This window comes from Nerophis ophidion, linkage group LG02, assembly GCF_033978795.1.
Source record: "Nerophis ophidion isolate RoL-2023_Sa linkage group LG02, RoL_Noph_v1.0, whole genome shotgun sequence".
In the NCBI taxonomy this organism is placed as follows: Eukaryota; Metazoa; Chordata; class Actinopteri; order Syngnathiformes; family Syngnathidae; genus Nerophis; species Nerophis ophidion.
This window is the reverse complement of record NC_084612.1, coordinates 25,965,737-25,980,227: the sequence shown is the minus strand read 5'-3', so window position 1 is coordinate 25,980,227 and position 14,491 is coordinate 25,965,737. Positions and strand designations below refer to the sequence as shown.

Here is a 14,491-nt window from a genome sequence, read left to right as displayed (position 1 = left end):
CTACAACTTCCAGGTGGTCCACAGGCCGGGAGCGCAGATGGCCGTGGCCAACTTCCTCTCTCGCCCAGCTATTGGGGGAGGTGAGGGGGAGTGGGCGCAGCTGGACGGGTGCCTGGCCTGTGTCTGGCGATGGAGGCATGTGGAGAGGAGCGTGTTCCACGCGTCCCCTGCGGGCGGGGTATGTGCAGGGGCCGGCCATGAAGCAGCCAACAGGTGAGTGGATACCTCAGCTGGAACAAGTTATCTAATCACCTGTTCCCTTTATTAGCAGCGCTGGAGACCATGAAGGGAGACAGACGCATGAGGACGCGGGAGAGACGCACCGAGACGAACAAAGACAGCTGAAAAGCTAGAAAGACGTCCGTCTTTCAAGCTTTTCAGCTGTCTTTGTATTAGATGTATTAAATACTGTGTCAAACCTGTATCTTGAGCTGTGTGATACTGTGGTCAGAAGAAGCCGGGCGAGACGCAGGAAACCTCCACAGACAGATAGATAGATGGATGGATGGATGGATGGATGGATGGATGGATGGATGGATGGATGGATGGATGGATGGATGGATGGATGGATGGATGGATGGATGGATGGATGGATGGATGGATGGATGGATGGATGGATGGATGGATGGATAGATAGATAGATAGTACATGTTAAATTATATCATAGATAGATAAATAGATAGACAGACAGACAGACAGACAGACAGACATATACAGTAGCAAAATGAGCAGCATATAGACATTTTAAAAACACCATACACGCACGCATGCACAGACACACACACACACACACACACGCACACTCGCGGTTTCTAAATCTTCACAATAATGCCGCGATGTGTGATGGGCAACTCAACTCACACAATGGCAATTCAAATAGGTCCACCATGTAGACCTATTTGCCCGAAGTGACATATATTTATTTGAACACTGTGGACTATCCTCAGTGGTCCCGCCTTTCTTAAACTTATGTTTTGACATTATGTATTTCCCCACGGGATAATACAAACTTGTCTCCTGTAATCTGTTTGTATTTTCTCCGTGTGTTTGATGTTCTGCTTTTCCACCGGAATTGTGCCCTTATATGTGGAATTAAGGGTGTTTACTTGTGCAAATTACAAAATTAAGGGTGTTTACGTATGCATATTGGGGAAATAAGGGTGTGTTTATTCGAAAATTATGATAGACACGCACGTGCTAACCATTTGGCATTCAGCAATTTAAGAAAAGCAAGTGGGATTAATTTGGCCGTTTAAGAACACGTCATGAATTTGAATGGACTCCTCTTAGGAAATTACTTAAGCAGAAGTATAAGAGGAAAAGTTAGGAACTTATTGCTGAATGTGGCCCAATGTTTGCATTTTCCTTCCTGCAGTACTTTTCTGAATGAGTCACAAATCTCACTAAGAACCTAATAAGAATATGTCATTAATGTAAGCAAACTAATATTTAAAGTAGGTCCTTAATTCCAGTGTAGCAGGATATTTTAGTTCCATATAAAGGCAGTGAACATCGCTCATTCGCTGCTAGCCATTTGGAAGAGCAATTATTGCTTAGCCATATTATTGTTTTTTTTTTTTATTGTGGCTTCAAAATAACTATTAGAAAAGAACCTGGAGCAACCACAGATGTCACCATTGGAGGTTTGAAAGACTAAATAAAATAAAATGCACCATAAAAAAAAAAGCCAGGATTTCAAAGCATTTATCAGTATTTTTTCACCGTGAAATATTGCAATCAACATTTACTGTAGCATTACAAGAATTTACTGTAAAATTACAAAAAAACATATTTCACAGCAATTATTAGCAATAATAATAAATTACTGTAAATGTGACAATAAAAGTAATGCATTATTATCCAGCAATTTGGCGTGAATTTACTATGAAAATAGTAAATGACATGGCTGTCTTGTAGAAATGTACATGCATGTTGTGTGTAGAGATCTTTTATGAAAAAGATATTTAAAAATGTTTTTTAGTGTTGCTAAATTGTTGTTGAACCGGTGAGTACAATCATATGCTTTTCCAAGCTGTGCTTTTGAACTTTTATAAGCTTTTGTAATGTTACACTTTTACTGATCATGGAGAGAGCAAGTTTTAATACATGCAGCACGTTTGAAAGCTGGCACTCTATGCAGTGGTGTTACTTTGGCAAACAGCCTCTTTAATGCAGGATAATGTTTATTGATAAAGATGGGATGCAATTGTATTCCATGATATGTTTTTTTATATAAATGTGTTTTGTTTCCTACTGTCATAGTGTCGTAAAACCGTATCCTTTCCAGGGAACTTTCCCTAATTAATACTGACTGAAGCAAACTGGACGACTTTGACGCTTTGAAACTTTAATTTCAGTTTACCCTGTGCAACAGTCCTAATTGCAGTGCAATTTTCAAAAACATTGTCAAAGAAAGAGAGAAAAAAAAACTCTGCAGAGGGACCAGTTTATAGCCAGTCAATTAAACACAACTTTGCACGAAATAGAAATGCCAGACACATGGCACAATCTCAACTTGATTTTGTTTCAATCACTGTCCTTGGGGAGCTGCAATCAATTTGTTTTGTGTTACTGTTACGGGCAGAATAGGGGAATTGTTTTGGTGCAAAAAAGTTTAACATTAAGTCATGCACTCGGCTAGTTGACGATCAACAAGGGACATTATTGATTTACAGAAAATATTGTCATAAACAATGTCAAAAACTGGTGGAAGAGACTGCACATCCTCAACACCCTGAACGGTTGTGTTGATTTTAACTTAATATAATCCTGCTGTAGCAACGGTGTGACATTCATTCATTCATCAAGCGCTTATCCTGTTTACGAACCTGGGTGAACAGCAGCCTACCACAGTTAAAAACAGGGCTAAATGTGTCTAATGTTCTATTATTATATTGTGGTGATCAATCAAGATATTCATCAAGCGGGACTTAAGTTACAGGGGCGTGGCGGTTTTCTAGCTACTGGGGTATTTCACTTTCAAAGTCTTCACAACATTACTGTGACGCCTGACGGTATCAAACTAAAACTTGATGTGAAGTTTTTTCCGACGCTTTACCTATGGCCAGGATTCAAGAATAAACTACATCTCCAAAAATCCTCAGCAAAGGACACCGAGGTGGGGGAGATGACCGCCATAAGAAGGGTGGGATGTAAAGTGTGTTGGTTATCGAAGAGATTAATGGTTTTTTGGACATATTTTGAAAAATGTCATCAAAATCAATCCATAACTATTTGGGTTGTGTTGCCAACAAACACACAGAGAAACCCTGGTGAAAACAACCTCTTTGGCGGAGCCAAGTTAAAAAAACCTACATTTCCAAGCCAACACGGAACCAGCAAGTCACGGTGCAGCAAACGAAGGTAATAAATAACCCCAAAACATATTCGATGTTGGAAATATGAGTAAACTGAAAAACGACTTGATAAATCCTCAATCATTTCACCCTTATTCCCGCCGCTTGTTTTTCTTGATGTCATGCAGCGGCTGCAGTCTGGCCGTCAAGCTGCGCTCTGGCATAAGGCAGCTCACATTCTAGACAAGTCACCACCTCATAAACTGCCATCCAGAAAATATATGCGAAGCCAGCAAAACCAAACATCAGTTCGGGAGGGATTTACATCATTAAAAGTTTAACTGTTTTATTTTCTGTGAAACAATATATTGCAGACTGATACAAATATGTCCTCCCTGCTTGTCAGAAAGTACAAGTTGAAAGACACTAAAGTGACCATTATTGTGTTACACTGGATGTTTACGTTGTCACTTTAAAGATTAATTTTAAGATTTGCACTTAAAAAAGAATGTCTGTGTCAATAAATACGATTATAACACCTTAGAATTATGTTTGTGTTCAATTACAGTAACTGTATTGATCCTAAACATTCCTGCCACTTCATTTTACACTACAACATTTTTAAGTCTTTTTTTTTGGACATACCGTATTTCCTTGAATTGCCGCCGAGGCGCTAATTAATTTAAAACCTTTTCTCACTCCTGCGCTTAACAAAAACATGCGGTAAAAGTAAGCATGCGCTAATCATTTTAAAACCTTTTCTCACTCCGGCACTTAACAAAGGCATGCAGTAAAAACTTGAATGTGATGTAAGCTTGGACCTTAAATCCTACTGAATAGCTCTTAATCTTCTTCCCTTTATGCGATTTCAAATTACCGGTATTGAAATCAGCCTCCTACATTTTGAAAATGATGACAGGGGAAGTATCACTCGTGACGTCACGAGTTTGACCAGGCGGTAATACTAAGCATGCGCTAATTATTTTGGGATGCTAGTTCGACCCGGCAGTAATTCAAGGCAGGCGCATACTATATACCCTGCGGCAATTCAAGGAAATACGGTATACCAAAATAACACCGTACCGTGGCCTTAATACCTTGATATCATTGTACAATGAGATTTGATAGACTTACATCCCGAGTGAACACAGTGGGTAATCTTGTTGACCAAAATCATCAGCCTTTGGTGTGAGCGAGGGGGAATGGCATGCAATGCTAACAACACGGCTAATGACTTGGCTGGGTGAGCAGGTGTCGGACACCTCAGTCACCTTGGACGTATCCTCACTCATCCATGCGGACTGGACACTGGCCGAGAGTGTCTTGGTTGCTTTGTTGGGTCTGCTCCTGTCTCTGGCCATGCTCCCTCCACCCCAACAGATGATGGCGTGGAACACCGCAGAGGCCACCACAGTGTATATGTTTTTTTTACTTTTTATTCATAGCTGAATGTAGAATTGTCTGGTTGTATCTGCTGCTTTAATGTATTTAATGTCCTCTGTGTTCTTTGATGTTTCCCTCTTACACACATGTAAGAGGGATGTGTTCTATGGCTATGAGTTTTTTGTTTTTTTTCCTTGGCCTCAATCTGCACCTCCTCTCCAGGGCCCAGGCTAAGACCGATTTTTTATTTTATTTTAATCTTCTATTTCAGGGGTCGGGAACCTTTTTGGCTGAGAGAGCCAAGAAGCCAAATATTTTAAAATGTATTTCCGTAAGAGCCGCAAAATATTTTTTTAACCCTGAACACAACTAAACGCGTGCATTTTTAAGCAAGACTAACATTTCTAGAGTATAATAGGTCTATTGTTCTTTGTAATAACATTGTTATTCTGAAGCTAACTGTGGAGGGGGCGTGGCCTGCGGGCCTGCAGCGAAGCAGGGTGTTGCCAGGACCGTCCTCGAAATCAGCGACAGGTGCGTAGACGGCCCACCTGGGCCTCGTTACCTAATCACCTGTCGCTATGTTATAAACAGCAGCCAGGAGGAGAGATGGGGTTGGTGCTGGAGCAAGAGCGTGAGCGAGAACGAAAGAGAAAAAGATAATTGCTGGAAAGCAACTGAGAGACTTATTGAAAAATGAAACAATAGTGTAACCCTGAAACAGGGTCTCATGTCGGTTCTTGGTGGTCTGAAGAACCCACAGGAGGGCAAGCCCCACACTAACCAATAATAAATAAATAACTTCTTACCATCAACGCAACTTCTTGAACAGGTGCGGTAGAAATGGATGGATGGATGGATTAAAAATGCACGAGGATGTTTTATATTTTGAACATCATTTTTAACACTGATTACAAGTGGAATTATTCATTATTTATCGTGTTAAGCAGAGTCAGCTCAAATTTACCTGAGAGCCGGATGCAGTCATCAAAAGAGCCACATCTGGCTCCCGAGCCATAGGTTCCCTACCCCTGTTTTATTTTTTTCTCCCATTCCCCCCCTTGTTTACCATTATCTCATTTTTTTTGTAAGGGGCGCTGGAAGCCGGCAGACCCGTCAGGGATCCTGTTCTGTCCCCCTGTAATGTTTGTCTGATCTTGAATGGGATTGTGCTGAAAATTTTAATTTTCCTGAAGGAACTCTCCTGACGTAATAAATAAAGTACTATCTAATCTAATCTGATCTAATATAACGGCTGTAGCTGCGACTGTCAAATTGACTAACGTTCGACCAAACAACTTGCAGCATTGGTTTTGGCACATCAAAGATACAGTTACAAAGTTCTAACTTAAACGATTTACCCAGGATGTGAACAAGAATTTCAAAGTCGTGGCCATGTTGTCATGGCCGAATGACGGCCTTTGCAATGACCTTTGAAGGATTCTCTGGGTACTGAGTACTGTAATCTACAGTAGAACAACATTTAAGCACCAATATTAAGTGTAAAGGTGACTATATGGGTGTTAATTCATATTTAGAAGTCTTTACTTATGTTAAATAAACATATTTAGATGGTCGAAAAGTTTTTCAATGAAAATATATCTCATAGCAACAATCCTACTTCACGGAAATTAGTTTACCACGGATAGGCCTGCAAGGACCCTGAGCTGCTTCTGCTGCGAAATAAACGAGGAACAACGGTATTGTAGTACATTAGCAACAGGATCAGTGTATTCATTTTCTCTGTTTGACGGCGTGGCGCAGTGGGGAGAGTGGCCGTGCGCGACCCGAGCGTCCCTGGTTCAATTCCCACCTAGTACCAACCTCGTCATGTCCGTTGTGTCCTGAACAAGACACTTCACCCTTGCTCCTGATGGGTGCTAGTTGGTGCCTTGCATGGCAGCTCCCTCCATCAGTGTGTGAATGGGTAAATGTGGAAGTAGTGTCAAAGCGCTTTGAGTACCTTGAAGGTAGAAAAGCGCTATACAAGTACAACCCATTACAACCCATTGAATGTGAGACTGTGTCCATTCAAATGATCAAATATGATTATTGGTCTGAATGCTACTCACCTTCATCTTTGACCACCAACCAGTCAAACTGTGGCTCCAGGTCAAAGTCGGAGAAGAGCAGATGGATGCGGCTCCCTGGTTCGGAAATAATCAACCACACACAGTTGAGGTTGTTGCCGTATTCCTCAGGATAGTTTGGGGAGAGGACAGTCCCGGACGGGGCCGTGAAGTTGAAGAAACACGAGACTTCAAGGACAAAGGACAATAGGCAAGAAATTATGTCAAATAAAAAGGTAATTAAATGAGAACACAGACAGAGAGGAAAGGGGATGCAAAGGGGAAATAGAAGGATGCTTAAATAAAAACTCAATTAATTTGACTGTTTTAGAGCAGAAAAGCAATTTAAAAAGATAACAGGGGTACTTACAGACGCAGCTGGGTTTATTACCAGACCACTGGTTATTGTGCTGGCACGTGATGCTCCTCTCGCCGACTAATTCAAACGCAGACTGGCAAAAGAAAGTCAGCACATCCCCATGCTGAAAGCCGTCGCCGCTACGGCGACCGAAAGCCGGAGCGCCGGGGTCGCCGCAGCCTCCCCTTTCGATCTCTGCGACACACAGAGATAAAGAAAACTCTGTTTTTAACACTGATAACAAAAGCAAACATGAAAGTCAGTGTCCTAGGGCCAATGCAGGCCTTTGCATACTTGCCAACCTGGAGACCTCCGATTTCGGGAGGTGGGGGTGGGGGGTTGGGGGGTGTGGTCGGTGGTGGGGCGGGGGGTGTGATTAAGAGGGGAGGAGTATATTTGCAGCTGTTGTGTGCGCAGTTGTGCACTGCACTCTCTTAAATATGTAGATGTTATTGTCACATATGCATGATTGATTGAAACTTTTGTTAGTAGATTGCACGGCACAGTACATATTCCGTACAATTGACCTCTAAATGGTAACAACCGAATACGTTTTTCAACTTGTTTAAGTCGGGGTCCACGTTAATCAATTCATGGTACACATAGATACTATCAGCATGATACAGTCATCACACAAGTTATAATCAAAGTACAAACCCTGTTTCCATATGAGTTGGGAAATTGTGTTAGATGTAAATATAAACAGAATACAATGATTTGCAAATCCTTTTCAACCCATATTCAATTGAATGAGCTACAAAGACAAGATATTTGATGTTCAAACTCATAAACTTTATTTTTTGGCAAATAATAATTAACTTAGAATTTCATGGCTGCAACATGTGGCAAAGTAGTTGGGAAAGGGCATGTTTACCACTGTGTTACATCACCTTGTCTTTTAACAACACTCAATAAACATTTGGGAACTGAGGAAACTAATTGTTGAAGCTTTGAAAGTGGAATTCTTTCCCATTCTTGTTCTATGTAGAGCTTCAGTCGTTCAACAGTCCGGGGTCTCCGCTGTCGTATTTTACGCTTCATAATGCGCCACACATTTCCGATGGGAGACAGGTCTGGACTGCAGGCGGGCCCGGAAAGTACCCGCACTCTTTTTTTTACGAAGCCACGATGTTGTAACATTTGTCTTGCTGAAATAAGCAAGGGCGTCCATGATAACGTTGCTTGGATGACAACATATGTTGTTGCTCCAAAACCTGTATGGACCTTTCAGCATTAATGGTGCCTTCACAGATGTGTAAGTTACCCATGCCTTAGGCACTAATACACCCCCATACCATCACAGATGCTGGCTTTTGAACTGTGCGCCTATAACAATCCAAATGGTTATTTTCCTCTTTGTTCTGGAGGACACCACGTCCTCTGTTTCCAAACATAATTTGAAATGTGGACACGTCAGACAACAGAACACCTTTCCACTTTGCATCAGTCCATCTCAGGTGTGCGCAGGCCCAGCCAAGCCGGCGGCAGTTCAGGATATTGTTGATAAATGAGTTTGGCTTTGCATAGTAGAGTTTTAACTTGCACTTACAGATGTAGCGACCAACTGTAGTTACTGAAAGTGGTTTTATAAAGTGTTCCTGAGCCCATGTGGTGATATCCTCAACACACTGATGTTGGTTTTTGATGCAGTACCGCCTGAGGGATCAAAAGTCTGTAATATCATCGCTTACGTGCAGTGATTTCTCAAGATTCTCTTAACTTTTTGATGAGTTTACGGACCGTAGGTGGTAAAATCCCTAAATTCCTTGTAATAGCTCGTTGAGAAATGTTGTTCTAAAACTGTTCGGCAATTTGCTTACAAAGTGGTGACCCTCACCCCATCCTTGTTTGTGAATTACTTAGCATTCATGGAAGCTGCTTTTATACCCAATCATGGCACTGTGTGAAGTTTTCATGTTGTCCCCGTGACTGCGTGGGTTCCCTCCGGGTACTCCGGCTTCCTCCCACTTCCAAAGACATGCACCTGGAGATAGGTTGATTGGCAACACTAAATTGGCCCCAGTGTGTGAATGTGAGTGTGAATGTTGTCTGTCTGTCTGTGTTGGCCCTGCGATGAGGTGGCGACGTGTCCAGGATGTACGCCGCCTTCAGCCTGAATGCAGCAGAGATACTGTAGGCTCCAGCACCCCCCGCGACACCAAACGGGGATAAGCAGTAGAAAATGGATGGATGGGTTTGAATGTTCTCTATATCCAACATTATGTATTATTCTGACTGACCTTTTTGTAATATTGTTTATGAGTGAAGCATACTTTTATAGTTATTTCCCCATACTGTATTTCTGTACAACAACTTAGATATGGTAACAGTAGCGAGCAGTACAGAATATGGAGTGATTTTTGGTCCCAAAAATATTTTGCTTTGTTCATTATGGAGACGTTTTGCCTCCCTGTGTTTTTCATATGAGATTTGTAGTTCGTTTTACCATCTAATATTAAAACCAAAAATGTGATTTATGTTACTCTTTCAATGTCGACTCTGTCGTCTATCTGTATTTGTGTTTGACTTTCCCTACAGTACACATGTAAAAGAATGATTGAGTTGCTGCTTCTTCATGTTGAAAACATGTCATCAGAGGTTCATGGGGTTTTGGATTATAGTGTCCTCGCTACACTCACCCCTACGGAGACTTGTTGACAAGTCTGACTCCAAACTCCTTGGATGAGAGCCAAAATGTGCTGTGAGGTCATATTTCTGTCCAGTTGCAGATAAGAGAATAATGTGCCAGCTACTTTACTTAACGGGAGGGAGGCTATTTACTCTACATCTAAATTTCCATTTTTAAATGGAGTTCAACAGTCCCTCTGGAAGTAGTCAGCAAGGACATCTGGTTGAACAAACATACAACTAGACTGCGAAGACTGTGTGTACATGTACAAGCTTTTACTACAGATACCTCAAGTACCTACAAATAAAACTAGCAGAAACGCAGCAATGGCATGGTATGACCTTTGACCACAGCTACTTTGGGCCCCTTGAGACTGATATCCTTTAAAATGTTTTACAATATAACTACAACTATTCATACTTACTGAACCGCCCCAGGTGTGATTCCTGTAGGAGTGTTTTCATGCATATTTGTACGTGCAATCGTAATTCTAAACAAGCTAGCGTTGTTAGCATTAGCTAATATGCTAACACCTTTGCAAGTGTCTGTGTTCCTATTAGTACGTTACAATGGCATTCTGTTTGTTCTATTTCAATTTTGTAAATTCACCAATACATCACATTGGACTTATTGAATCGGTTTAACTGAATGGAGCGCAAGCTTCCACAGCTCGTGGTTCCGTGACTTCTTTTTTGGGGCGGCGTAGCTCGGTTGGTAGAGTGGCCGTGTCAGCAACTTGAGGGTTGCAGGTTCGATTCCGGCTTCCGCCATCCTAGTCGCTGCCGTTGTGTCCTTGGGCAAGACACTTTACCCACCTGCTCCCAGTGCCACCCACACTGGTTTAAATGTAACTTAGATATTGGGTTTCACTATGTAAAGTGCTTTGAGTCACTAGAGAAAAGCGCTATATAAATATAATTCACTTCACTTCATTTTTTTGTTTGATCAACTGTTTGCTGTGTTACATACACCATTTAAAAACAATTAAAGTATGTAAATAAAAATTTACAGAACATTTATGTGTAAATAAGTTATTTTACAATTGATATATCTGCGGCTTATAGTCCGGTGCAGTTAACATTTAGGAAAAAATGTTCTTCTAAAATTTTGTGGGTGTGGCCTTTATACAGGAGTGTTCTCCTTAGGAATCATCTCATGGTTTGGCAACCTAACCGTTGAGCTAAAAAGCAAACTGGCCGGCATGCATAAAACGGCAATGAAAATCGTCGGGAGGAAAGAATATAGGCCTATACAGAGCATCTATGAGCAGGCAGTTAGGAAAAAAGCTAAGAAAATTATTTCCAATTCACAACACCCAGTCTTCCCTGAATATGGAACCCTGCAATCAGGGAGAAGACTCCGGGTCCCACTATGCAAATCTAACCGCTTTAAATTATCATTTGTCACAGCCTCCATTAAGCTGACCAACAATGTGCAATAGAATGTTTATACATAGGTTAGCACTTTTTTAGCACATAGCACTTTAGCACATATCACTTTAGAACTAAGCACTTTAGCACACAGTACTTTATCCATGAGCTCTAGTGCAATGCACACTGGTACTTTATCTTTATGTCTATACTGGAAATTTTATACCACCATCAAAGTGCCACCTATGTCTATCAAGCTCCATGTTCTGATGTTTAAATGTTAGTTGTCTGGTTGTGGTTGTGTCTGTACTTGTGTTTTTTTCTGTTGTTTTTGTGTATGTTAAGAAAGCAATGATGCACTGTGCCCAAGACAAATTTCCCCGCGGGGATAATAAAGTTGAACCTTGAACCCTTGAACACTTCTATAATCCGGAGAATATGGTATTTCACTGGTGTGTTCTTGGTTCTCATAAGGATTGTGTATAATGGGAAAAATCTCAGAAAAAAGTTTACCTTTGAGAACATACAAAGTTTGTATTTCATCACCAAATCCTGCCCAAATGTTTGAAATCAGTGTGGAATTTGAAGGTGACGGTCTAATTAGACACATGTACCTTATGTTGCGGGGGCATTCAGTGTTAAGAGGATGCATGTTTTACTCGGTATGACTGAAAAAAGCACAAACATAGTCCACTCAGCCTAATCCTAAAAGGGAAAATGAGGTCCCGTTCTTCAAATTTAAGCAACAGCTACTTTCTTTAGAGGATAGCTGACAGCAGCCCTGATTGGCCTGTCAACAGCATGACAAAAACACTGCAGGCGACACCGGCAGCCAAGCTAATATGGTTGTGTCAAGTCAGAGAAAATGGGCTGAATTTCCTTGTGTGTGTGTGTGCACTGTAGAGCTAATGAAAATGATAGAACCTTTAAGAGGTCCATTCTGATGTGTTCCTTCTCCCAGCTAAATTGTCGTGAGCAGAGCAATTAAGCTTTACTTTTGAAAGGCAAAACAATAAGTGGTGGCATGCTCATATAATTACCAGGATGATGTTTATGACAGGGAATGAAGTATGTCTGTAAGTGTCCAACAAACACACGCAATCTCCTTCCCTGATGCAACTACCCTTTCCAAGGGCTGCTTTTTTCTCAATCGGATCAATATATTGTGCTTTGTTGATGCCAATTGCACATTAGCATGGTAGCAATTAGCCAGGAATCACGTTCAATGACTTTGGATTCTTTTTTTTTTTCCATTTTGTCCTTCCGTAATGGGAAAGGGATTTTTAATCAACTGCTCTTTTTTTGGCATTGAAATGTGACATTCTAGCAGCCATGCTCCAGGATTAGCTTTGGGCAAATACACCTCAAGGTGAGGAGTCACCAAGTGCATTCAGTGTCGCACACTGAATTTGTGTGTGGGTGAGCCTTGTTTCACTCATTATCTTTCCTGAGTTTTTGTTGTCTCTAATGTTTAAGTAATTCCTGTCTTTTACTTTCTTTCAACAGTTTTGCGAGAGCACATCATCCCTATTTGCATCTCAATGCAACTCTTTATGGGTCTTCCTTGTCTTTTGTTTCCCGATGGGTGGTTATTATACAAGGTCATCTGCATAAACAGGTAGAGGAAATACAACCTGGTCGATTAATTAGTTTTATGCAGGAAGAAAAGGCACAGATGAATACTTCAGAAAGTTTTTGGGCTAATGTGACATGTGTTTCAGTCTGATAACTACAAATTAAGTCCACTTCCTCAAAATTCCACAAACATTTTATTATTTCAACTTCAAAAACAAACATAGTCACAAAAAATCATTGCTTGATCAATAATATTTAAGCCGGCTGATATGGCATCAGAACATTGGGAAAATTACTGCGCATGAAAAACATAGCGCGTGTACTCTGCACATGGCGTATTTTTGCCCTTGCAATGTGTCTTCCATGCAAACTATGTTCCACCCTTGTGGCAATTAGGCTATGTCTACACTAAGCCAAATAACCTCTTAAAGAAATAATTATTTAGCCTAAGCCACATTTCGACCACACTAATTCATCGTTTAAGGTCCCCCTCCTTGGGTATATTTTTAAACGGGTAAGTGTGGCGTCTTTTTTTTAATCTCCGGCTCTTAGCTTTGTATGGACTCATTGATCCTTAAAGTGAGTTTGGAGAGGAAGTGGTGCCAGAAAGACTGCGACCCACACAGGAAGTGACGTCAGAAAGAATGCGCCAAATTATTTTTAAAATCCATAATAAACACATTTTTTAACAAATGTTTCTACTTATAATATATTAAATTCTTCAAAATCGCCATGCAGTGTTTCTTTTTAAAAACAATGATCAGATTAATTTCAGAGTTAATGATTAATGAAATTGAAAATATATTTAACCAATCAGTATCATATTTAGTTGATAACTCAATATACTTTAATTTTTTTGTAAACACCAAGTGTTTCGGTAGTGACTGCACATGTTTTGGTAGAGACATACATGCCAACCCTCCCGGATTTTCCGGGAGACTCACGAAATTCAGCGCCCCTCCCGAAAACCTCCCAGAAGAAATTTTCTCACGAAAATCTCCCGAAATTCAGCTGGAGCTGGAGGCCACGCCCCCTCAGCTCAAACATGCACAGTTCAAAGCTTGAAAGGGAGGATTTCAGGCGGGTCTGACGGCATTTAAAGTCATTTTTAAAAACGACTGCTAATCCTCCTTTTCGACTGGACAACCGCGGAGAATTAAAGTAGGAGGCAGAAGTTCATTAAGAGGGGCGGACTCACCGGCTCTCAGCCATGTTTCCGTCACACAGAGGAAGTCAAGTCCGCGGGAGGTGAAGAAATCCTTCAGGATAAACGTTTTGTTTGCCAAAGTTCTTGCGTTCACAAGACCGAACCTGGCGGGGGCCAGCACGTCCAAGGGCGCAGCTAATTCAGGTGGGGGGCGACACACAGCCTGCAGGTGGCGGGGGAGAGGAGCCACGAGGCGGGAAAGGAAGGCAGGAATCCGGCCAGGTGAAAAAGCTGACTGGGACGTCGAAAAAACAACGCCGAAGTTGATCATATCAGTGGGAAAGGGGCAAAGATCCAACAGTGTTTGGCGGTCATACACAAGCAGTGAGCTGACAGAGACGAAAATAGACGCAAAATACACAAAAACGCACAGAGCTGACAGCGAGAGACAGCAGGGCAAAGCACATACTGGCGCCATCTTCTGAAAACGTTACGACGTTACTCAAATAGTGAAAGGTAAGTGTTGTTGTTTTTTTGTAACCAGCAAGCACAGTACAGTTAGTAGAACAACCATGTTTTTATTACTGTGTATTTGATAGGTGCCGTCTGAAATTCAACAATTTCTTTCATTTACATATATAATAAAATAAATATATAAAGCTAG

General features: G+C 41.2%; 1 protein-coding gene across 1 annotated transcript in view; it reads right to left on the bottom strand.

Moving 5' to 3' along the window:
• LOC133538691 (CUB and sushi domain-containing protein 1-like) overlaps positions 1–14,491 on the bottom strand; it is a 1,135,806-nt gene that overhangs the window by 310,480 nt on the left and 810,835 nt on the right. The window contains exons 13-14 of the mRNA XM_061880405.1: positions 7,119–7,301; positions 6,752–6,937 (exon numbers count right to left, since the gene is read on the bottom strand). Of these exons, the coding sequence (XP_061736389.1) occupies positions 6,752–6,937; positions 7,119–7,301 (369 nt within the window). The remainder of the gene's footprint in view (positions 1–6,751; positions 6,938–7,118; positions 7,302–14,491) is intronic.